Source organism: Bos indicus x Bos taurus, chromosome 1 (assembly GCF_003369695.1).
Source record: "Bos indicus x Bos taurus breed Angus x Brahman F1 hybrid chromosome 1, Bos_hybrid_MaternalHap_v2.0, whole genome shotgun sequence".
Taxonomy (NCBI): Eukaryota; Metazoa; Chordata; class Mammalia; order Artiodactyla; family Bovidae; genus Bos; species Bos indicus x Bos taurus.
The window spans coordinates 1817459-1839901 of NC_040076.1; the positions used below are offsets into that span (position 1 = coordinate 1817459).

Here is a 22443-nt window from a genome sequence, read left to right on the forward strand (position 1 = left end):
TGCATGGTATCCCTCAGTCCAGAAGGCCAGATGTAGGGGAAAACCTCAGACTTCTATCTGGATATGGATGAGGCAGTTGCCAGGCCATGGAGGGCATAGCAACCCACTCCAGCATTCTTGCCTGGAGAATCCCCACAGACAGAAGAGCCTGGCTGGCTACAGTTTGTAGGATCGCAAAGGGCCAGACATGACTGAAAGACTGAGCAAAGAGAAAAGGGACAGGTTCTGGGCCCTAACTTGTTTTCCTGCCTCCCTCAAGTCTTTACCGTGTTGGTTCTCAGCTTTCCCTGCTACTGGCTTGGACGTCCAGCTTTCTTGGGCATGCTCAGTCAGTGACCATGGTCCATCTGCTTTGCAACTTTCAAAATTTTACTGCTCTTGTCTCTTCTGTTCTCATCATTGTGTTCACGACTCCTTTTACTGATTGCAGTTTTTAGTGATGTTTCAGGAGGGAGCAAAATGAGATGCTTGGATACATCTTCACCCAAAGATAGTAATAGTTGTTTTTGACCAAGTGGTAACTGAAACTCCAATACTTTGGCCACCTGACGCGAAGAGCTGACTTATTTGAAAAGACCCTGATGCTGGGAAAGATTGAAGGCAGGAGGAGAAGGGGACGACAGAGGATGAGATGGTTGGATGGCATCACTGACTCAATGGACATGAGTTTGGGTGGACTCCAGGAGTTGGTGATGGACAGGGAGGCCTGGTGTGTTGCGGTTCATGGGGTCGCAAAGATTGGACACGACTGAGCTACTGAACTGAATGGCAGTACTGCCATAAACAGAAGGCCGTCTTCAAAGCGGTCCTATGTTTGTGATGTTTGTGAACCCTCTTCTTGGTGGGTAGTGGTTGATAGCATTGAGTGAGCCCAGTGTTCTGGCCTGTCTTTTTAATTCTCACTTATCGAGGGACGTGCTGTCATATCCCCAGTTTACACATCAGAAGACCAAAACCTAGGGATATTTAAAGCTTGAACAGTTGTGGACTCCGCAGGGGAATGAGGGGGTAAGACAAATGGAGAGTAGCATTGGCATATATGCGCCATCATGTTTAAAATAGACAGCTAGTGGGAACCCGATGCATAGCGCTGGGAGCTCAGCTTGGTGCTCCGTGATGACCCAGAGGGTGGGCTGGGGATGGGGAGCTTCAGGAGGGAGGGAGTATATGTATGCTTATAGCTGATTGCCATTGCTGTACAACAGAAATCAACACATTGCAAAACGATTATCCTCCAATTAAAAAAGAAAAAAGCCTGAACAGTGCCAGTCACATAGCAACTATTCCATTAAAAATGGAATTAAATGAGCCTGGCCAGGAAGGCACAGCTGGGAAGAGGCTGATGTAGGCGAGGGCCCAGGCTGGTGCTCACTCCATGGACTGTACTTTCAGCTGCCTGGGTGGTGGCTGGCGCTGGAGGAGGGTAATTGGTGTCTAGGCGTCTACTTCCTTTGTGCCCTTTGGCAACATTCTTACTCAGGTCTTTACCTGCCCATTACTGTTTGCCAGGTGGGTTCCCTTTCACCTACTTGGGTTCAGAGCTGTGACCCGGGGCCAGTTTCCCTGAACAGGGGAGGAGAGCATTTTCTGAGCAATCTCAGAGGACTCAAAGATTCCCAGGCAGGGCTCCTGCGGGGAAACCTGGGTAAAGGTGGCTTCCGAGAGTGAGTGATGTTTTCCTGTGGCTAGATCAGCTCTGGGGTTGTGTAGCAGTCATCTTACTTAGGTAGCAACTCATGATTATCTGCCACTCTATTTTTTTCCAGCTTTTTATTATAAAAAATTTTTAAACATACAGAAAAATTGAACAAAAGATTTAACATTTTGCCATATTTGTCTCATTTTTTTCTTTTTCTTTGCTGAACCATTTGCTCATATGTTGCTGACACTGACACCTCACCCCCAAATAGTAAGCAAGCATCTCCTAACAAGGTCATTCTCTTTACATAACCACAATTCTGTAATGTTCTCTGACCTGTATTCTGATTTCCCCAGTTGGCCCAGAGTGCCTTAAAAGTTTTTGTTTTTTGAAATGAGGACCAGTAATGGCTTACACATTTCACTTGGTTGGTTAATTGTATTTTTTGTCATAGATGAGTTTAATGGTGAAATCTTTTGAACCTTCTAGCTCGTATTGCTTTTGGCGACTACTTCATGACTGGAAAGATGATGGTTCTCAGAATCTTCGAAATGGCGGGGACCCTTGATGTCATCTGGTTCAGTTATTTCCGAACTTGGCTTCTGTGTGTCCTAAAAGTTGAATTGGGAGTGTGTCTGTAGACAAAGAGATGAAGAGCCATTCCAAGGACATAGATATATAGAAATAGATACAGAAATATATACATGAATATATTGAAAATATCTAACAGTTTGCCTAACAGTAGTGTTTGGTAAGTATTGGCTGTCTTCTCCCTTTTATTTCTTTGTGACTGGAGTGAAGAGTGCCTCAGGATAGTAGGAGATAAGGAAGCTATATTAGGGAGAGACTGTAAGTATCCTGTGTCATTTGGCTTTATCTTGAGCCATTGAAAGTTTTACAATAAAAGGCATGATCCCACCTGAGTTTGTTTTTAAACTACTTTTTTTTTCCTTGACTGTGCCGCACGGCTTATTAGATCTTAATTCCCCAGCAAGGGAGCAAAACCATGCCCAAGTGGAAGCAGGGAGTCTTAACCACTAGGCTTCCAGGGAAGTCCCCCCAATTTGAGTTTTAGAAAGTTCTGGCAGAAAATGGACTTGAGAAAGCACAGAGGATGGTTTTAAGAACTGATATGCTTAAATATATTGTCATGGCAAGATTTTATTTCCTTCACTGAAATAATGCTTTTTATTACCAGTGTTTACAAATTATCAATTTAAATAAATCTAGGGCTTCCCTGGTGGCTCAGAGGTTAAAATGTCTGCCTCCAATGCGGGAGACCCGGGTTTGATCCCTGGGTCGGGAAGATCCCCTGGAGAAGGAAATGGTAACCCACTCCAGCATTCTTGCCTGGAGAATCCCATGGACGGAGAAGCCTGGTAGGCTACGGTCCACGGGGTCACAAAGAGTCGGACACGACTGAGCGACTTCACCTTCAGGTATAAAGTAGACTCTTCTTTTTTTGGTGACAGGATAATGAGACATGTATTGCATTTCAGAGTTTGAAAGACAGAATATTTAGATTCAGTCATTCAGCAAGTATTGGAGTGCCTTCTTTATCCCACGTACTGTGCTAAGCTCTGGGAGAACCACAGTGAGCAAAAACGGATGTGGGTGTCCTTTGTGGAGCTTACTTTCTTCAGAGGGAGGTAGGTATTGATCACATAGAAGATTAATACTGAAATGCTAGGGGAATTAGATCTGGCCATGGAGTCAGGAGAGCATGGAAGCCGTTATCATCATCCACTTGGATTATTTCAACAACCTTTTAACTGGTTTCGCTCCTTCCACTCTTCCCCCAGCAGTCTGTTCTCCCCACAACAGCCTAAGGGATGCTTTTAAATGTTTGGCAGACTTCTCAGACTCCCTTGCTGCTGCTAAGTCGCTTCAATCGTGTCCAACTCCTAGCGACCCCATGGACTGCAGCCTGCCAGCCTCCTCTGTCCATGGGATTCGCCAGGCAGGAGTACTGGAGTGGGTTGCTATTGCCTTCTCCCTTAGGGCTCCCAATTTTAATCAGTAAAGACGAAAGTTCTCACAGTAGCCTGTGAGGCTACCCTGTTACCTCTCTGGTCTACTTTCCCAGCTCACTGACTCCATTGCAACCTCGCCTGCTTCCGTGTTGCTCCTTGAATAACCCGTCCTGCCCTGGGGCCTCTGCCTTGCTGTTGTTCTGTCTGATACTCACGAGGCTAACTCCATGCCTTCAGGTGTCATCTTTTCAAGGGGGCCTACCTTGTCCACCAGTTTGACCTTTCAGCTGGCCCCACTCTCGTCCACACTCCCAGTGCTCCTAGTCTGCTTTGTTTCCCGCATGGCATTTTTCATTTTCTAGATTAGATCAGATCAGTCGCTCAGTCGTGTCCGACTCTTTGCGACCCCATGAATCGCAGCACACCAGGCCTCCCTGTCCATCACCAACTCCCGGAGTTCACTCAGACTCACGCCCATCGAGTCAGTGATGCCATCCAGCCATCTCATCCTCTGTCATCCCCCTTCTCCTCCTGCCCCCAATCTCTCCCAGCATCAGAGTCTTTTCCAATGAGTCAACTCTTCGCATGAGGTGGCCAAAGTACTGGAGTTTCAGCTTTAGCATCATTCCTTCCAAAGAAATCCCAGGGCTGATCTCCTTCAGAATGGACTGGTTGGATCTCCTTGCAGTCCAAGGGACTCTCAAGAGTCTTCTCCAACACCACAGTTCAAAAGCATCAATTCTTCGGCGCTCAGCCTTCTTCACAGTCCAACTCTCACATCCATACATGACCACAGGAAAAACCATAGCCTTGACTAGACGAACCTTTGTTGGCAAAGTAATGTCTCTGCTTTTGAATATACTATCTAGGTTGGTCATAACTTTCCTTCCAAGGAGTAAGCGTCTTTTAATTTCATGGCTGCAGTCACCATCTGCAGTGATCTTGGAGCCCAGAAAAATAAAGTCTGACACTGTTTCCACTGTTTCCCCATCTATTTCCCATGAAGTGGTGGGACCGGATGCCATGATCTTCGTTTTCTGAATATTGAGCTTTAAGCCAACTTTTTCACTCTCCACTTTCACTTTCATCAAGAAGCTTTTGAGTTCCTCTTCACTTTCTGCCATAAGGGTGGTGTCATCTGCATATGTGAGGTTATTGATATTTCTCCCAGCAATCTTGATTCCAGCTTGTGCTTCTTCCAGTCCAGCATTTCTCATGATGTACTCTGCATATAAGGTAAATAAACAGGGTGACAATATACAGCCTTGACGTACTCTTTTTCCTATTTGGAACCAGTCTGTTGTTCCATATCCAGTTCTAACTGTTGCTTCCTGACCTGCATACAAATTTCTCAAGAGGCAGATCAGGTGGTCTGGTATTCCCATCTCTTTCAGGATTTTCCACAGTTTATTGTGATCCACACAGTCAAAGGCTTTGGCATAGTCAATAAAGCAGAAATAGATGTTTTTCTGGAACTCTCTTGCTTTTTCCATGATCCAGTGGATGTTGGCAATTTGATCTCTGGTTCCTCTGCCTTTTCTAAAACCAGCTTGAACATCAGGAAGTTCACTGTTCACGTATTGCTGAAGCCTGGCTTGGAGAATTTTGAGCATTACTTTACTAGCGTGTGAGGTGTGTGCAATTACGTTTATTGTGTCGTTCCCATCTCCCTTCTTTCTCACTGCCAAAGCTCCACATGGCCAGTGCTTTTTATCTTCTCATTCTTGTATCTTAAGTGTCCACAGCAGGGCCTGGCGTGTAGCTGTCACTCCTTAAATAAACCTTGAATGAATGAAAGGAAAGCTGATGTTTGAGTGGAGAAGTCACAACTAAGGGGACATCTGGCATCATGAGTAGGAGTTAACCAGGTGAGCTGGGGGTGGAAATGTAGGTTTCACGCGGAGAGGATGTGGTTTATATGGGGTGATTCAGCAAGTGTAAGGCACTACAAGAAAAACGAGGATCATTGGGAGAGAGAGGAGAAAATATTTCAAGAGCAGCTTGAGGAGAAAAAGTGCTGGGCCGTGCTACAGCGTCTTTGTCTTTAGAAATGGAAAGACGGTGAAAGGTTTTAAGCAGGGAGGAGATGCCAGCTTTGTGCCTTTTAAAAGCAACAACAACATTCTAGCTGTGGTATGGGGAACATATTGATGAGGGCACGATGGGTGAGGCTGGATCAGTTGGGTACCTGTTGTCATGGGACAGGTGGGAGAGGGACCTCTCTCCATCACTCAGGTGATGGTGCTGGAAGGGAGACGTGGAGAAGTTAGACTTGAGAGAGTTAAGTGAAAGTTGCTCAGTCATGTCCAACACATTGCAACGCCATAGACTATACAGTCCATGGAATTCTCTAGGCCGGAATACTGGAGTGGGTAGCCTTTCCCTTCTCCAGGGGATCTTCCCAACCCAGGGATCAAACCCAGGTCTCCCACATCACAGGCGAATTCTTCACCAGCTGAGCCACAGGGAAGCCCTGAGAGAGTTAAAGGAGGCACAATCAGGTAAGGGATGTGAGAGGTAAGAAAGAAGTAAAGAGGAAGACACCTGAATTTCTGGCTTATGTAATCGAATGACTGGTGATTCATTAATTGTGAGAATACTGGAATAGGATCAGATTTGGAGGAGGGGACCATGCATTTGAATTTGTGTTTGGACCTGCTGATTTTGAAGTGACTGAGACAGCCAGAGGGTGTCAGGCAAGTAGTTGGATGTATGGAAACGTAAATCTGTGAATCAACTGCATAGGGAGGCAGTATAGGGAAGGTTCACCATTTTGAATAATTCATGTTTTGAATAATTAAAAGTTGTTAAGGATATTACTGGGGCAAATTGTATAGCTACAGGATTATAGTCTCCTTAGAAACCTAAGCTCCCTATCCTTTACTTTGGCTTTTAGTTTTAAATCTTTTACCAAAATTGATGCTACTTCCTAAATTTTATTTCTGTTTAATAGATGATTTATAGGTGAGAAGGCAAAGAAGCATCCTGAGATTAAGTATGTAAAATGTCTTTTCCAAAAGTGCTTTAGCTCTCTGAATAATTCATTCTGTTGGATCTTAAGGCCTATAAAATATTCACACTGTGAGTGCCCAGAAACCAGGTTTGTAGCAACCCAAGAAGAGAGCTTGTATTCTCCAGACTCGCTTGGCAAGATTTGAATCAACACTAATCACACTGTCATTGTGGATCTCATTGGATGGCTTTCTTCTATTTCTGGGTGGTCACAGGGTTCCTGTAAATTGGGGCCCTTTCTCTTCCATCTTGTTTTTCTTGCTCTCTTCACCACAGGCAGTAGGATAGTAACTTTCTGCTCAAGAAACCAGAAATGAGAGGAATGCTGTGAATCTCTCTGGCATAGGTACAGTGTAATGGTCACAAAATGGGTTTTGGAATCAGATGTGAGCTTCAGTGGAATCCTGGCTTTCCTTCTTGCTAGCTGTGTGACCTTGGGCCAGTTCTTCTCTAAACCTTTTTTTAGTAATACCATAGAATCTTAGTAATTGCCTTAGAGTATTTGTGAGGAGTCAGTGGAATAGTCTGTGCAAAGAGTTCCTCCGAGGATGGAGTGGAGCTGTCTGTAACTGATAAGCACCTTGTAACTAATAGCCAGTAGTAGTCATAGAGGTGGGGAGATGTATGTTTTACTCTGTATGACTCTTACACGTTTAGTTTGACCGCCTCGTGAAGCTTGTGGGACTTTAGCTCCCCAGCCAGGGGTTGAGCCTGGGCCCTCGGCATTTGAAAGCACAGAGCCCTAAGCGCTGGACCACCAGCGAATTCCCATAGATTTTATTTCTGTCTCTTTTGAGTCAGTTGTCTGATTATGTAGACCTACTATCTTGGACAGTATTTAAATTTTGTTAATTTCCTGATTTGGGGGTGAGGGGGTAACAGTTTTGTTGTTTTTTTTTTTTACAAATTGTAACGATTTAAAAAACATCTCAGTTGATTTCTCTGCCAGTTTGTTCACCTCCTGATGATGGGTGCCAAGTTTTATTCATCTTTGTTTTTCCCACAGTACCTTGCTTGTAAGACATGTTCTGTAAGTACTCCATACATGTTCTAGAGGAGTTTTGTGCTGGTTAAGTCCCACTGTGTGTAGTCCGCTGTGATGCCTGGCACACAGTGATGCAAGGAAGGAAGGAAGGGAGTCTCAGATGAGCACTGAGTCAGTCCTCCGCCCTCTTCTGCGTTTCCTCCTCCAGATACGCTAGCTGTGCCCATGAGTTCAGCTACCACTTAATCACTGCAAACCTCCAGCCTCTTTTTCTGTCTTAAACCACTGTTCCTCTGTGCATGTCTTTGGCACCTCTCCACCTGCAGGCCCTTCATCATTTCAAGCCCATTATGCTCAAACTCTCCCATTCTCCCTTCCCTGTTTCGGTTAGTGGTGTCTTGCCAGGCATTGAGCACCCAAACGTAGTCATCCTTAGCTCTTGCTTGCTTGTGGATAATACCATGCTAGTATTTCTCAAACAAAACCCTTTTCTTTAGCCTGTACCAGTCTGGCCTCAGTTCATATCCTTATTCTCTTTCTGTCTAGAAGGTGTCTTTAACATACTCCTTCAGTCCCTTCTCCATACTCCTGCTCCCAGAATTATCTTTCAAATCACAGCACTGATCTTGTCTTCCCTGCTTACAAGCCTCTGGCAGTTCCCTAGTTCTCAAAGCAAGGGCCTACAGACTCCGAGCTGTGGGCCAGGTCTGGTCTGCTGCTTGCTTTGTAAATTAAGTATTATTGGAATACAGGCATATGCTCATTTGTCCACATAGTGTCTGTGCTGTATAACAGCAGAGATGCATAGTCCTGGCGGAGATCGTTTGGTCTGCAAAGCCAAAAATGTGCACTCTCTGGTTCTTTACAGAAGAAGTTGGCTAATCCCTGGCTTCGAGGGTAGAGGTCAGATTTGCATAGGCTGAAAAAGTCTTCTTGATCTTGTTCCATACAGGTTAATCACCACCACCACTCTTTGAAATACCATAAACTCTACCCTGTTTTCTTGTGTGCCTACATGATTTCACATATTTTATTCCTTCTTTTTTATCTATCATATTCCTATTGTTGCTTCAAAACTCAGCCAAGTTTATTTTTCCTTTATTAAACTTCCCTCAACTCTTCCTGGCAACTCTTCTGTAACACTGTTTTTATATTTCTATTATACCGCTTTTATGTTATAGCCCATAGGTTATGTATATTTATAGCACATTTACTCTTCTGACAATGTCCCCTAAATTCTTTACGTTGATTGTGGTAATCATTTTTGTATACACAGCACCTAACATCATTTGGCAACTAGTGCAAAGATAGATGAACAAACAGATGGTAGTATGAAAGTTTGGTCAAAGGAAAGAATTTTGAATTTTGGGACTTGGGTGTATATGGAAATTGTTCAGACCATGTTTATATATTATTCAAGTGTTTGTTGTTTTCTCCTCTTGCCTTTTTCAGCTGTCCTTTGGTTTCCTAAACTAACTGTTTGGAAATGAAAATTTCACAATAGAATCATTTAAAATGCCCTCTAAAAAGGGCTCATTTCTGGGAATTCCCTGGTGGTCCAGTGGTTAGGATTCCGAGCTTCCACTTAAGGGGGCATAGGTTTGATCCCTGGTTGGGGAACTATGATCCTGTATGCGGCATGGCACAGGCAAAAAAACAAAAAAAGACTCATTTCTTTTTATAAAGAGTTACCTTTTAGGAGTGGCAATAATGACTGTCTAATGTCTATCAAGGCTATGGTTTTTCCAGTGATCATGTATGGATGTGAGAGTTGGACTGTGAAGAAAGCTGAGTGCCGAAGAACTGATGCTTTTGAACTGTGGTGTTGGAGAAGACTCTTGAGAGTCCCTTGGATTCATGGGGTCACAAAGAGTCGGACACGACTGAGCGACTGAACTGAAATGAGCTGAACTGAATGTATTAGAAAACTTCCTTTAGTTCAGTTTAATAATCTTGTTTTTTAAAAATTGCTACCAGGGTCAGTTTTATGGGAGAACATACCGGTAATTTCCTTGACCTCAAAAAAGTTTGTTTATTAAACATAGTTATAGACATAGTACATCATATAAGAGGTTTTCAACAGGCAAGAAGAATCAACAATTCATAGTTTTAATTACAGTGTTAATGTTAAAAATCACTTTGCATTAAAAAAATGTAATTCATGCTCAGTGCAGCAGACTTTGAAAATAGACTATTTCTATTTCTATCTATGTATGGATACATACATCATCCATATGTATAATGATATTACGGAAGTACTGGTGTTTGTCGTTCTAGCATTTTTACACATGTATGTGTTTATACTGCTGATTCTTTTTTCTAAAAAGGAAATAATGCAATAGATAGTTTTAATAACCTGCTTTTTTCACTTAGTCATTACCATTTACTCATGCCATTCTATGTTTTTCAGAAATAAATATAAAAAAAGTTTTTTTCACATGGCATGTGGGATATTAGCTCCCCAACTAGAGATGAAACCTGCACCCCCTGCATTGGAAGCATGGGGTCTCAACCACTGGACCACCAGGGAAGTCCCTCAAAAATACTTTTTTAAATGTCTGCATTAACGCCAAAGCCTTTGACTCTGTGGATCACGACAAACTGTGGAAAATTCTTCAAGAGACGGGAATACCAGACCACACCTGACCTGCCTCCTGAGAAATCTATATGCAGGTCAAGAAGCAACACTTAGAACTAGACATAGAAAAACAGACTGGTTCCAAATTGGGAAAGCAGTACATCAAGGCTGTATATTGTTACCCTGTTTGTTTAACTTATATGCAGAGTACGTCATGTGAAATGTTGGGCTGGATGAAGCAAAAGCTGGAATCAACATTTCCAGGAAAAATATCAATAACTTCAGATATGCAGATGATGCCTCCCTTAGGGCAGAAAGCGAAGGAGAACTAAAGAGCCTTTTGATGAAAGTGAAAGAGTAGAGTGAAAAAGTTGGCTTAAAACTCAACATTCAGAAAATGAAGGTAAAGGCATCTGGTCTCATCACTTCATGGCAGATAGACGGGGAAGCAATGGAAACAGTGAGAGATTTTATTTTCTTGGGCTCCAAGATCACTGCAGATGGTGACTGCAGCCATGAAATTAAAAGATGCTTGCTCCTTGGAAGAAAAGTTATGACCAACCTAGACAGCATATTAAAAAACAGAGACGTTACTTTGCCCACAAAGGTCCGTCTAGTCAAAGCTATCCAGAAGTCATGTGTGGATGTGAGAGTGGACTATAAAGAAAGCTGAGCACCGAAGAATTGTTGCTTTTGAACTGTGGTGTTGGAGAAGACTCTTGAGAGTCCCTTGGACTGCAAGGACATCCAGCCAGTCCATCCTAAGGGAGATGATCAGTCCTGGGTGTTAATTGGAAGGACTGATATTGAAGCTGAAACTCTAATACTTTGGCCATCTGATGCGAAGAGTTGACTCATTTGAAAAGACCCTGATTCTGGGAAAGATTGAAGGCGGGAGGAGAAGGGGACAACAGAGGATGAGCTGGTTGGATGGCATCACCGACTCAATGGACATGAGTTTGGGTAAACTCCAGAAGTTGGTGATGGACAGGGAGGCCTGGCATGCTGTGGTTCATGGGGTCGCAAAGAGTCGGACACGACTGAGTGACTGAACTGAACTGAACTGATGCCATTTTATATAAGGGACTTCAGTGTCCACAGATTTTAGTGTCCAAGGGTAGTCCTGGAACCAAACCCCCTGTATATACCGAGGGATGACTGTATGTTTTCTGAAATGAATTTTAAGGAGACTATTTATTCGGCTGGGTCAGGTCTTAGTTGCAGTATGCGGGACCTTTCAGGATCTTTCACTGTGGCGTGCTCCTTCGCTAGCTGTGGTTCCCCAGGCTCTGGGCCGAATGGGCTCAGTAGTTGCGGCATGCAGACCTAGTTGCCCTGAGGCATGTGGGATCTTAGATCCCCGCCGAGGGATCAAACCCACATCTTTTGCATTGAAAGGTGGGTTCTTAACCCCTGGACCACTGGGTAAGTCTTGGGAAATGAATTTTACAATAAGAAGTACGACTTTTGTTTTAACCTTCAGACATTGTCTTAAATTCATGGTGACCTTCCCCTAAACTTGCTTTTTAACTAGTTAATGTTTAATCTTTGATAACAGTTCATCTCCATGTCTGCAGACTATCTTGATGAAACATACCCATAATGCATACAGAGTAAGTCTTTAGTGCAGCTAAAGCATATCTAAATGATAAAATTAAAAAATAAAACTGCTTGTAGGTAAAATTTACATACTGTAAAATACACAGCTCTTAAGTGTACACTTCAGTAACTTTTGATAAATACATGTACCTGCATAATCAGTATCTCAACCAAGATATATACCATTTCTATCACTCCCCCACAAAAAAAAGTTCCCTTGTAGTCAGTTCTCAGTCCCTGTAGGCGATCACTGTTTTGATTTCTGGGAACATTGGTTAGTTTTGTCTCTTAAGCTTCATTTAAATAGCATCATACAGTATATACTCTTTTGTGTCTGCCTTTTTTCACATAAATCAGGTTTCTGAGGTTTTTTTTCTGTGTGGTTATATGTATTATTCATCCTTTTTTGTCCCTGAATAATATTCCATTCTATGGATTGATCATAATTTGTTTATCCATTTGTTTTTCTGTTAAGCATTTAGGTTGTTTCAGTTTGGAACTAATATGAATAAACCTGCTCTAAACTTGCTTGTAAAAGTCTTTTTGTGTATGTGGACATATGTTTTTACTTCCCTTGGTAAATATTTAGAAATGGAATTGCTAGGTTATAGGATGGTTTATTTTTAACTTTGTAAGAAATTGCAGTCAGAAATGTGTAAGATTTCCAATTGTTCTACCACCAACAGTCAATATTTTTAAAAAATCTTAGCTCTTCTAGTGGATGTGATACTTCTTTAATTTGCATTTCCCTGATGACTGATGATATTGAATGCTTTTTAAGATGCTTTTGTTCATTGGATTTTAATTAATTTATTTTTGGCTACAGTGGGTCATTGTTGCTGTGTGAGGACTTTCTCTAGTTGCAGTGAGCGGTTAGTCAGGTATTTAAGAGAGTTTATATTGCAGTGTTTGGGGCTAGCTGTTGGCTGGGCCGCCACCTGGCACTAGACCAGAACACCTATATGTGGTCTGCTCACAGTACCATGGCCTTGGATTTTTCATGAAGGAACCAGGACTCTGGTCTTAGTGTTCCTTACCTTGTATGATCTAGTCTGAGAAGTTACATGGCATCACTTTCTCTACTTTGTTGGTCAACCCACCTTTGCTGTGCTGTGCTGAGTCGCTCAGTCATGTCTGACTCTTTGCAACCCCCTGGACTGTAGCCCACCAGGCTTCTCTGCCCATGGGGATTCTCCAGGCAAGAATACTAGAGTGGGTTGCTGTGCCCTCCTCCATGGGATCTTCCCAATCCTGGGATCGAACCCAGGCAGGCAGATTCTTTACCATATGAGCTACAGGGGAAGCCTAAGAATACTGGAGTGGGTAGCCTATTCCTTCTCCAGGGGATCTTCCTGACCCAGGAATTGAACCGGGGTCTCTTGCATTGCAGGTGGATTCTTTACCAGTTGAGCTACCAGGGAAGCCCTCAACCCACCTTTATCGTTGGCCTCAATTCAAAGGAAGGTACATAGATCCACCTGTCAATTGGAGAAGTGTCAGAGACTTTGCAGACACGTTTTAAAAACACCCTGCTCGTTTAACAGATACTGTTAGTAAGCGCCCTCTTGTGTCTTAGCAGTCTTAGGTACATCTCAATAGATACTCAGTGTAGTACTATTTTTCTTCTTACCTATAGGAGATAAAGACCCGAAGTAAGTTGTTCTTTAAAGCTTTAAGAAAGGAGTACAATATTTCACTTCTTAAAAATATTTCCTTACATGGATTTTTTTTGTCTTTTTTTTTTTTTTTTTTTTTTTAGAATATAGTATTTAATGAAAAATCCATGCTTCAGTGGTGAAAATGGCAGGCTTCCTAGATAATTTCCGTTGGCCGGAATGTGAGTGCATCGACTGGAGTGAGAGAAGAAATGCAGTGGCTTCTGTGGTTGCAGGTATATTGGTAAGTGGAAAGGCGTTGTTGGTGACATTTATGCCTCACCTTTCCCCCTGAAAATTGATCACGATTCCTTTGCACTATGAATAACCAAGATAATACAGTTTTTGTAGGCAGTAGTTTTTTCCTTCCTTTTTTGCTTTAATATTTATTTATTTAGTTTCTGGCCGTGCTGGGTTTTCGTTGCTGCGTGCAAGCCTTCTCTAGTTGCAGCACCCGTGCTTCTCATTGCCATGACGTCTCTCCTTGAGGAGCACAGACTCTAGGGCACATGGGCTTCTGCCGTTGCTGCTCAGGGGCTCCAGTGCTCAGGCTCAGTAGTTGTGGTGCATGGGCTTAGTGCTCCTCTGCATGTGGGATCCTCACGGACCAGGGATTGAACCTGTGATCCTTGCACTGGCAGGCAGATTCTTAACTGCTAGATCACCAGGGAAGTTTTTTTTTTTTTTTTTTTAAACGCTTTTTACTAAATATATCAAACATACAGACAAAAATAGAATGGTATAAAGAGTCCCTTCTCACCCCCTGTACTTAATCTTTGAGCTTCAAAAAAATTAAATCATGGACTTCTCTGATGGGCCAGTGGTTAAGACTCCACGATTCCACTGCAGGGAGTATGAGCTCCATCCCTCCTCAGGGGACTAAGATCCCACATGCCGCAATGAAAGTGAAAGTGAAGTTGCTCAGTTGTGTCCAACGCTTTGGGAACCCATGGACTGTAGCCTGCCAGGCTCCCCTGTCCATGGCACTCTCCCATTTCCTTCTCCAGGAGATCTTCCCAACCCAGGGATCGAACCTTGGTCTTCTGCATTGCAGGCGGATTCTTTACCCTCTGAGCCACTAGGGAAGCCACAGGGCACAGTGCCAACCCCCCCCAAAAAAAAAATCAGATCGTGGCCAATCTTGTGATGGAAATCAAGCATTCCCAGGTCCCACTGAATAAGATACTTGCTGTATTTTACACGTCATTCCAGAGCTTCTTTATGATACTGGCATACTCCATCATGAAGTTTTGCATTAATTTTCTTGGTCTGAAGACTGTTGTTATAAAACTTTTCATTTTGAAGCTAAATGTATTCTGGTGCCTCCAAGGCCTGGAATGAGTTACATTCCCTTTGGGGAGCTCATCATTGAAACCACAACCACCTTGAGCTGGGACCAGAAAGATCTGTTACACTTAATGTAAATTTCTCTTTTTCAGTGTATAGGTCTACACCTGAAGTCCAATAGAAAAAAAAAATAAGTAGGACAAGAACTAAAGATAACTGTGAAGCAGTATGCATGCAGAAGTCTTTTAGGTGTTTCTAAGTTTTTCTTGCTCTCTAGGGTCATCTCTCCTGCACTTAATTTGCCTATGAATTCCTTAGTAACTTTTCTACTTTGTCTGTTCAGCCTAGTTTACATAGAAACTTTACATTTTCCAAACTCATATTTAATCAGTTTACAGTATTTAATCAAATTGCCTATTAATTAAAATCATAGCAAGCTTAGATGTTTTCTTGGAGACGTGGCAACTCATTTGTGGAAACGAAAGTGTTTGGTCACATTAAAAAGGAATGTCTGAGTGCTTTTTAATATGAATAAGAGAGTGAAACCAGGTAATCAGGGAACTGGTTAGTTAAGAGAGCTTTGGTTGTGTATAATTTTATGGTGCATTTATGGTGTATTTTATGGTTGTATATAAATTTATGGTGAAAGAAGCAGATAATTCATTCCTAGATAATAAATTTTTCATCTTACACTGAGAGCAGGACATCAGAATCTTACACCGATTTGATTAGTTGGATTTATCTCATCACTATAAAGAATAAGGGATTCTTATTTTTTATATTTCAGCATCTAAAACTCCAAGTAGACATATTTCATTGTATGTTTCAATTATATGGCCCATAGAAAACGTGAAATGTTAAGGAACACGTAAACCAAAGTGTTAGTGTTAGTGCTGTTTTAACGACATGGGCTCTTTCTCCTTCCCAAGTTTTTTACCGGTTGGTGGATAATGATCGATGCAGCTGTAGTGTATCCGAAGCCAGAGCAGCTGAACCATGCCTTTCACACATGTGGTGTGTTTTCCACATTGGCTTTCTTCATGTAAGTATGAGGTAACTCTCAACTCAAGATTATTTTTCTAAAAACTTTTTTTTCTCAAAAGTTTAATGCTATCTGGAATAACTTCGATTGAGTCTTTAACATGATAGATATATATGTGCGTATATCTATATTCCCATTTTATTAAAATTTTTAAAAATCAAGAATGACTGTTGAATTTGGTCAGATAATCTTTTTATCCTCTATAATGATTCAGCATGTGATTTTCGATCTTATATTTGTTAAACTGACAAATTACTATGTTTTATAGATCTTAAGACTATTTTTTGTATTTTAACATCTCTGAATATCAGCATGCTTCTCATAGTCATTGGTATCTTATAATTCATAATTTTTTTCCTTGGCAGCATGAAAAATAATGGTGCATCTTAAAAATCATTGGCATTTTAGATTTAATCAAGTTTGTACATTTGTAGATTTTTTTAGGAGGGGAGTAATCCTTGAATATTCTCATATATTCATCTTTTACCATGGAATATTATTTAAATGTATTATTGACTATATTTGCTAGTATTTGGGGGAGGACAGGATTAACCTTTAAATTAAGAGATTGATCTATGGCTTTTCTATTAAATCATTTTCAGGTTTAGCCATTCTGTCACTTCCTAAAAGTTTAGAAGTTTTTCATGGATGTCTTTTAATAATTTAAAAACTAGGTTAAACATAAGATTGTATAATTTTATTATAGTCAGGAGCTTTAAAAACGTTTAAATTTGTAGAAGATGGATCTACTTATATTCATTCAGGATGCTAAGTAAAGACAATTCCTGCTACAAATGAACCTGCTCTGACAAAAGTGGAAAGAGAAGCTGAATAAAGTGAGCCTATTTATTATACGTAAACCACATGTTCTCTGAATTTGAGAAATGGATGAGAGAAAGACACTTGACTTTTAACACAAAGAGAAACTTTTGAGCTCTTGGTTATAGTGAGAGCCTTAAAATGGGGTCACACACAGCAGGCCACTCATGTAAAATAGGCAAGGAAATCAGAAAACCGAAGTCTCTTTCATAATCTCTGGAGGCACGTGATAGTAATCCCTGAAAATTAAATCTTTTCTGGGTGTATTTTAGTAAAGTAAGACTACTGTAATATTTCTATCCATTAGGACATTTAAGTTAAAAGATACATTCAGTTATTTAGATGTTGACTTTAGTTAGAAAATGTTTCTCTTCTAAATGACTTGTGAAAAAGATATACCCTTCTAAATATCTGTGACTCTCTTAGCAGCCTGAAAGCTTATTGGATGATTTTGTATTGTTCTAGGATAAACGCTGTGTCCAACGCTCAGGTGAGAGGTGACAGCTATGAGAGCGGCTGTTTGGGAAGAACAGGTAAGGCCCTTTTGAGTGGTTACTGTATGCTAGTGAAAGAGGGATTTATCAGTAGAAAAAACAAAGCCTCTTGTGAGTCTTTATTTAGGGATGGTAATGATTATGTAGAATTTTTAATGTTTTGCTTTATTAAAAGTTTAAAAGTTTTTGTTATTTAAAACTTTAAGAAAGTTAAAGTTACTGGTTTTTGACATGTTATATTGCCCATAGTATATAGATAAAATATACCACTCAGAATCAGTGGATCTTGACTCCAGGTTATTCTTCCTATACTAATGATGGATTTATTCTTATCCCAAATATTGACCAATAATATTACTTACAATATAGCTGATTGTGAATATCTAACACCAAAGTACGAACACATTAAGAGATCAAACTTAGGGCTACAGTGTTTTTCACATTTAGTTCTGATCACCTGAATAACCAACCCATAGACTACAACAAAAGTGTCTAGAACAGTCAGGCTGTCTACATACACATTTTTTTGTTTGAAATCTTTTGATTTGTCATCCAATAGTATTTTTTTTTATTCCGACTATAACACATTCTATTAGAATCCAGGGGTTTGTTTCCAGTGGAATTTTCTTGCTGTATATGAACAGTACAGGACTAGACATCCTGTTTCTAGCCTTTAAGGATGAGGGAGGGTAACTTGTAATTATAGTCAGAAATTGGGAATACGTGGGAAAGGAATTTTGAACGATGATTAGGAATAATAGCAAAAAAAAAAACAAAAAAAAATTAAAAAATATTTAAAAAAAGGAATAATAGCAAGCACTTGCAGAATTCAGTTGAGTTCAGTTGCTCAGTCATGTCCATCTCTTTGCGACCCCATGGACTATAGCACACCAGGCTTCCCTGTCCAATACCAACTCCAGGAGTTTGCTCAAACTCATGTCCATCAAGTCGGTGATGCCATCCAACCATCTCATCCTCATCCTCCTGCCTTTAATCTCTTAACATCAGGATCTTTTCCAAGGAGTCAGTTCTTTGCATCAGGTGGCCAAAGTATTGGAGTTTCAGCTTCAGCATCAGTCCTTCCAGTAAATATTCAGGACCCATTTCCTTTAGGATGGACTGGTTGGATCTTCTTGCAGTCCAAGGGACTCTCAAGAGTCTTCTCCAGTACCACAGTTCAAAAGAATCAAATCTTCAGCACTGCTGATTTCTTTATAGTCCAACTCTCACACCCATACATGACTACTGGAAAAACAATAGCTTTGACTAGACGGACTTCTGTGGACAAAATAATGTCTCTGCTTTTTAATATGTTGTCTAGGTTGGTCATAACTTTTCTTCCAAGGAGTAAGCGTCTTTTAATTTCGTGGCTGCAGTCACCATCTGCAATGATTTTTCAGCCCAAGAAAATAAAGTCTGTCACTGTTTCCACTGTTTCCCCATCTATTTGCTGTGAAGTGATGGGACCAGATGTCATGACCTTTGTTTTCTGAATGTTGAGCTTTTTTTTTTTTTGAAAATCTTTTGAACTTTAATGGTAAAGAAAATATAATACATTGAAACATTTGCAATGTAAATAAAACACTGCTTAGAATGAATGTTGAGCTTTAAGCCAACTTTTTCACTCTCCACTTTGACTTTCATCTAGAGTCTCTTTAGTTCTTCTTCGCTTTCTGCCATAAGGGTGGTGTCATCTGCATATCTGAGGTTATTGATATTTTTCCTGGCAGTCTTGATTCCAGCTTTTGCTTCATCCAGCTGGCATTTTACATGATGTACTCTTCATATAAGTTAAACAAGCAGGGTGACAATATACAGCCTTGACATACTCCTTTCTCGATTTGAAACCAGTCTGTTTTTCCATGTCCAGTTCCAACTGTTGCTTCCTGACTTGCGTACAAGTTTCACAGGAGGCAGGTCAGGTGGTCTGGTATTCCCATCTCTTGAAGAATTTACCACAGTTTGTTGTGATCCACACAGTCAAAGGCTTTTGGCGTAGTCAGTAAAGCAGAAGTAGATGTTTTTCTAGAACTCTTGCTTTCTCAATGATCCAATGGATGTTGGCAATTTGATCTCTGGTTCCTCTGCCTTTTCTAAAGCCAGTTTGACATCTGGAAGTTCATGGTTCACATACTGTTGAAGCCTGGCTTGGAGAATTTTGAGCATTACTTTGCTAGCATGTGAGATGAATGCAATTGTGCAGTAGTTTGAACATTCTCTGGCATTGCCTTTCTTTGGGACTGGAATGAAAACTGACCTATTCCAGTCCTGTGGCCACTGCAGAATTTTCAAATTTGCTGGCATATTGAGTGTAGCACTTTCACAGCATCATCTTTTAGGATTTGAAATAGCTCAACTGGAATTCCATTACCTCCACTAGCTTTGTTTGTAGTGATGCTTCCTAAGGCCCACTTGACTTCACGTTCTAGGATGTCTGGCTCTGGGTGAGTGATCACACCATCATGGTTATCTAGGTCATGAGGTCATGAAGATATTTTTTGTATAGTTCTTCCATGTATTCTTGCCTCCTCTTCTTAATATCTTCTGCTTCTGTTAGGTCCATACCATTTCTGTCCTTTATCGAGCCCATCTTTGTATGAAATGTTCCCTTGGTATCTCTAATTTTCATGAAGAGAGCTCTAGTCTTTTCCATTCTGTTGTTTTCTTCTATTTCTTTGCATTGATCACTGAGGAAGGCTTTCTTATCTCTCCTTGCTATTCTTTGAAACTCTGCATTCAAATGAGTATATCTTTCCTTTTCTCCTTTGCCTTTCGTGTCTCTTCTTTTCTCAGCTATTTGTAAGGCCTCCTCAGACAACCATTTTGCCTTTTTGCATTTCTTTTTCTTGGGGATGGTCTTGATCACTGCCTCCTGTACAATGTCACCAACCTCCATAGTTCTTCAAACACTCTGTCTATCAGATCTAACCCCTTGAATCTATTTGTCACTTCCATTGTATAATTGTAAGGGATTTGATTTAGGTCTTTCCTAAATCGTCTAGTTGTTTTCCTCACTTTCTTCAATTTAAGCCTGAATTTGGCAATAAGGAGTTCATGATCTGAGCCCCAGTCAGCTTCTGGTCTTGTTTTTGCTGATTGCATAGAGCTTCTCCATCTTTGGTTGCAAAGAATATAGTCAGTCTGATTTCTATATTGACCATCTGGTGATGTCCATGTGTAGAGTCTTCTCTTGTGTTGTTGGAAGAGGGTGTTTGCTATGACCAGTGCATTCTCTTGGTAAAACTCTATTAGCCTTTGCCCTGCTTCATTTTGTACTCCAAGGCCAAATTTGCTTGTTACTCCAGGTATCTCTTGACTTCCTACTTTTGCATTCCAGTCCCCTGTGATGAAAAGGACATCTTTTTTTGGTGTTAGTTCTAGAAGGTCTTGTAGGTCTCCATAGAACCATTCAACTTCAGCTTCTTCAGCATTAGTGGTTGGGGCATAGACTTGGATTACTGTGATATTGAATGGTTTGCCTTGGAAACGAACAGAGATCATTCTGTCGATTTTGAGATTGCATCCAAGTACTACATTTCTGACTCTTGTTGACTATGAGGGCTACTCCATTTCTTCTAAGGGATCCTTGCCTACAGTAGTAGATATAAATTCGCCCATTGCAGTCCATTTTAGTTCACTGATTCCTAAAATGTCAATGTTCACTCTTGCCATCTCCTGTTTGGCCACTTCCAATTTACCTTGACTCATGGACCTAACATTCCATGTTCCTAAGCAATATTGTTCTTTATAGCATTGGACTTTACTTCCATCGCCAGTCCCATCTACAACTGGGTGTTGTTTTTGCTTTGGCTCCGTCTCTTCATTCTTTCTGGAGTTATTTCTCCATTGATCTCCAGTAGCATTTTGGGTACCTACCGACCTAGGGAGTTCATCTTTCAGGGTCATATCTTTTTGCTTTTTCATAGTGTTCATGGGATTCTCAAGGCATGAATACTGAAGTGATTTGCCATTCCCTTCTTGTAGAATACTTTGTGTGTACCAAAGACTAGCCTGAATTCTCTACATATATTAACTCAGTTAATTTTGCAATAGTCCTTGGAGCTAAGCGATCTTGTCCTCAATTTTAGGTGAAGGAACTAAGGCACAGAGCTCAAGTAACTTGTCCAAAGTCAGAAAGCAAGTGTGGTGGGGCCAGGATTTACACACTGACAGGCTGGTTTCAGAGCCTACGCTTTTAGCCACTGTGTCATGCTTGTATCCAGTCGAGAACCGTTTAGTCTCCTGGTCTGTTACCATTACTCAGTGTAATTGAGGATAATTTTATATGAAATATAAAGTTCAGTTTAAGGTGTACAACTTGAATTTTGACAAATGTACGCAGTGTGTAACTACACCTGCAGTCATAGTGTAGAATATTTCCATTACTCCAGAAAGTTTAACCCCCTTTCCCCTACCTGGCCACCACTGATCTGCCTCCTGTCAATGTAGTTTTGCCCTTTCTAGAATCTCATGTACCCACTGAATGACTCCCACTTTCCCTCTTCAGCCCCTGGCAACCACTACTGTACTCTCTGTTTCTGTGAGCTCGACTGTCTTAGATACCTCACATGAGGGCATGGGGCTGGAAGAAGGAAATCCTGCCGTATGTGACAATAGGGATGAACCTGGAGGACGTGATGCTAAGTGAACTGAGCCAGTTACAGGGGGACAAATAAGCTTTCTTTTACACCTGATGCTTTAAATGCTGATGCAGATTTTATAATTTCACTTGCATTGTGATCCTTGAAGAATTGGAGAGGCTGGAGATAGTGACAAATGACAGACAAACCTAAGTTAAAAGTGCATTGCGGGGCTTCCCTGGTGGCTCTGTGGTAAAGCATTCACTGCCAGTGCAGGGGACACAGGTTCGATCCCTGACCTGGGAGGGTCCCACATGCCGTGGAGCTCCTGAGCCCGTGAGCTGCAGCTATTGAGCCGCTGCTCTAGAGCCACGAGCCACAACTACGGAAGCCCATGCACCCTAGAGCCCGAGCTCCGCAGCAAGAGCAGCCACCACGGTGAGAAGCCCCCACACTGCAACTAGGGAGTAGCCCCCACTCGCAACTAGGAAAAGCCCACAGAGCAACAAAGACCCAGCACAACCAAAAATAAAAATAAATAAAAATTATTTTAAAAAGTGCATTGTGTGTGTTTGTGTGTACATGCTCACTTGCGTGTCTTGTGCCCCAGCTTCGGCAAGTAGTGTCAGAAATGAGTGAGAATGAAGAATAAAAGCATGTATTAGCAAGTGAAAATGTTGTGCATAGAGCGCACATTTATTTATTTGATCATTAAAAATATATTCCACAGACATTGCTGTGGATTATGTTACTATTATCTATTTTGTATAGAAAATTGTG

At 41.2% G+C, this 22443-nt stretch overlaps 1 protein-coding gene across 1 annotated transcript in view; it reads left to right on the top strand.

The window, feature by feature from the left end:
- The window catches only part of TMEM50B (transmembrane protein 50B), a 36929-nt gene that overhangs the window by 4945 nt on the left and 9541 nt on the right, over positions 1-22443 (top strand). Inside the window, exons 2-4 of the mRNA XM_027519666.1 lie at positions 13546-13685; positions 15658-15770; positions 17055-17122. Coding sequence (XP_027375467.1) covers positions 13587-13685; positions 15658-15770; positions 17055-17122 — 280 coding nt within the window. The 5' untranslated portion in view covers positions 13546-13586. The remainder of the gene's footprint in view (positions 1-13545; positions 13686-15657; positions 15771-17054; positions 17123-22443) is intronic.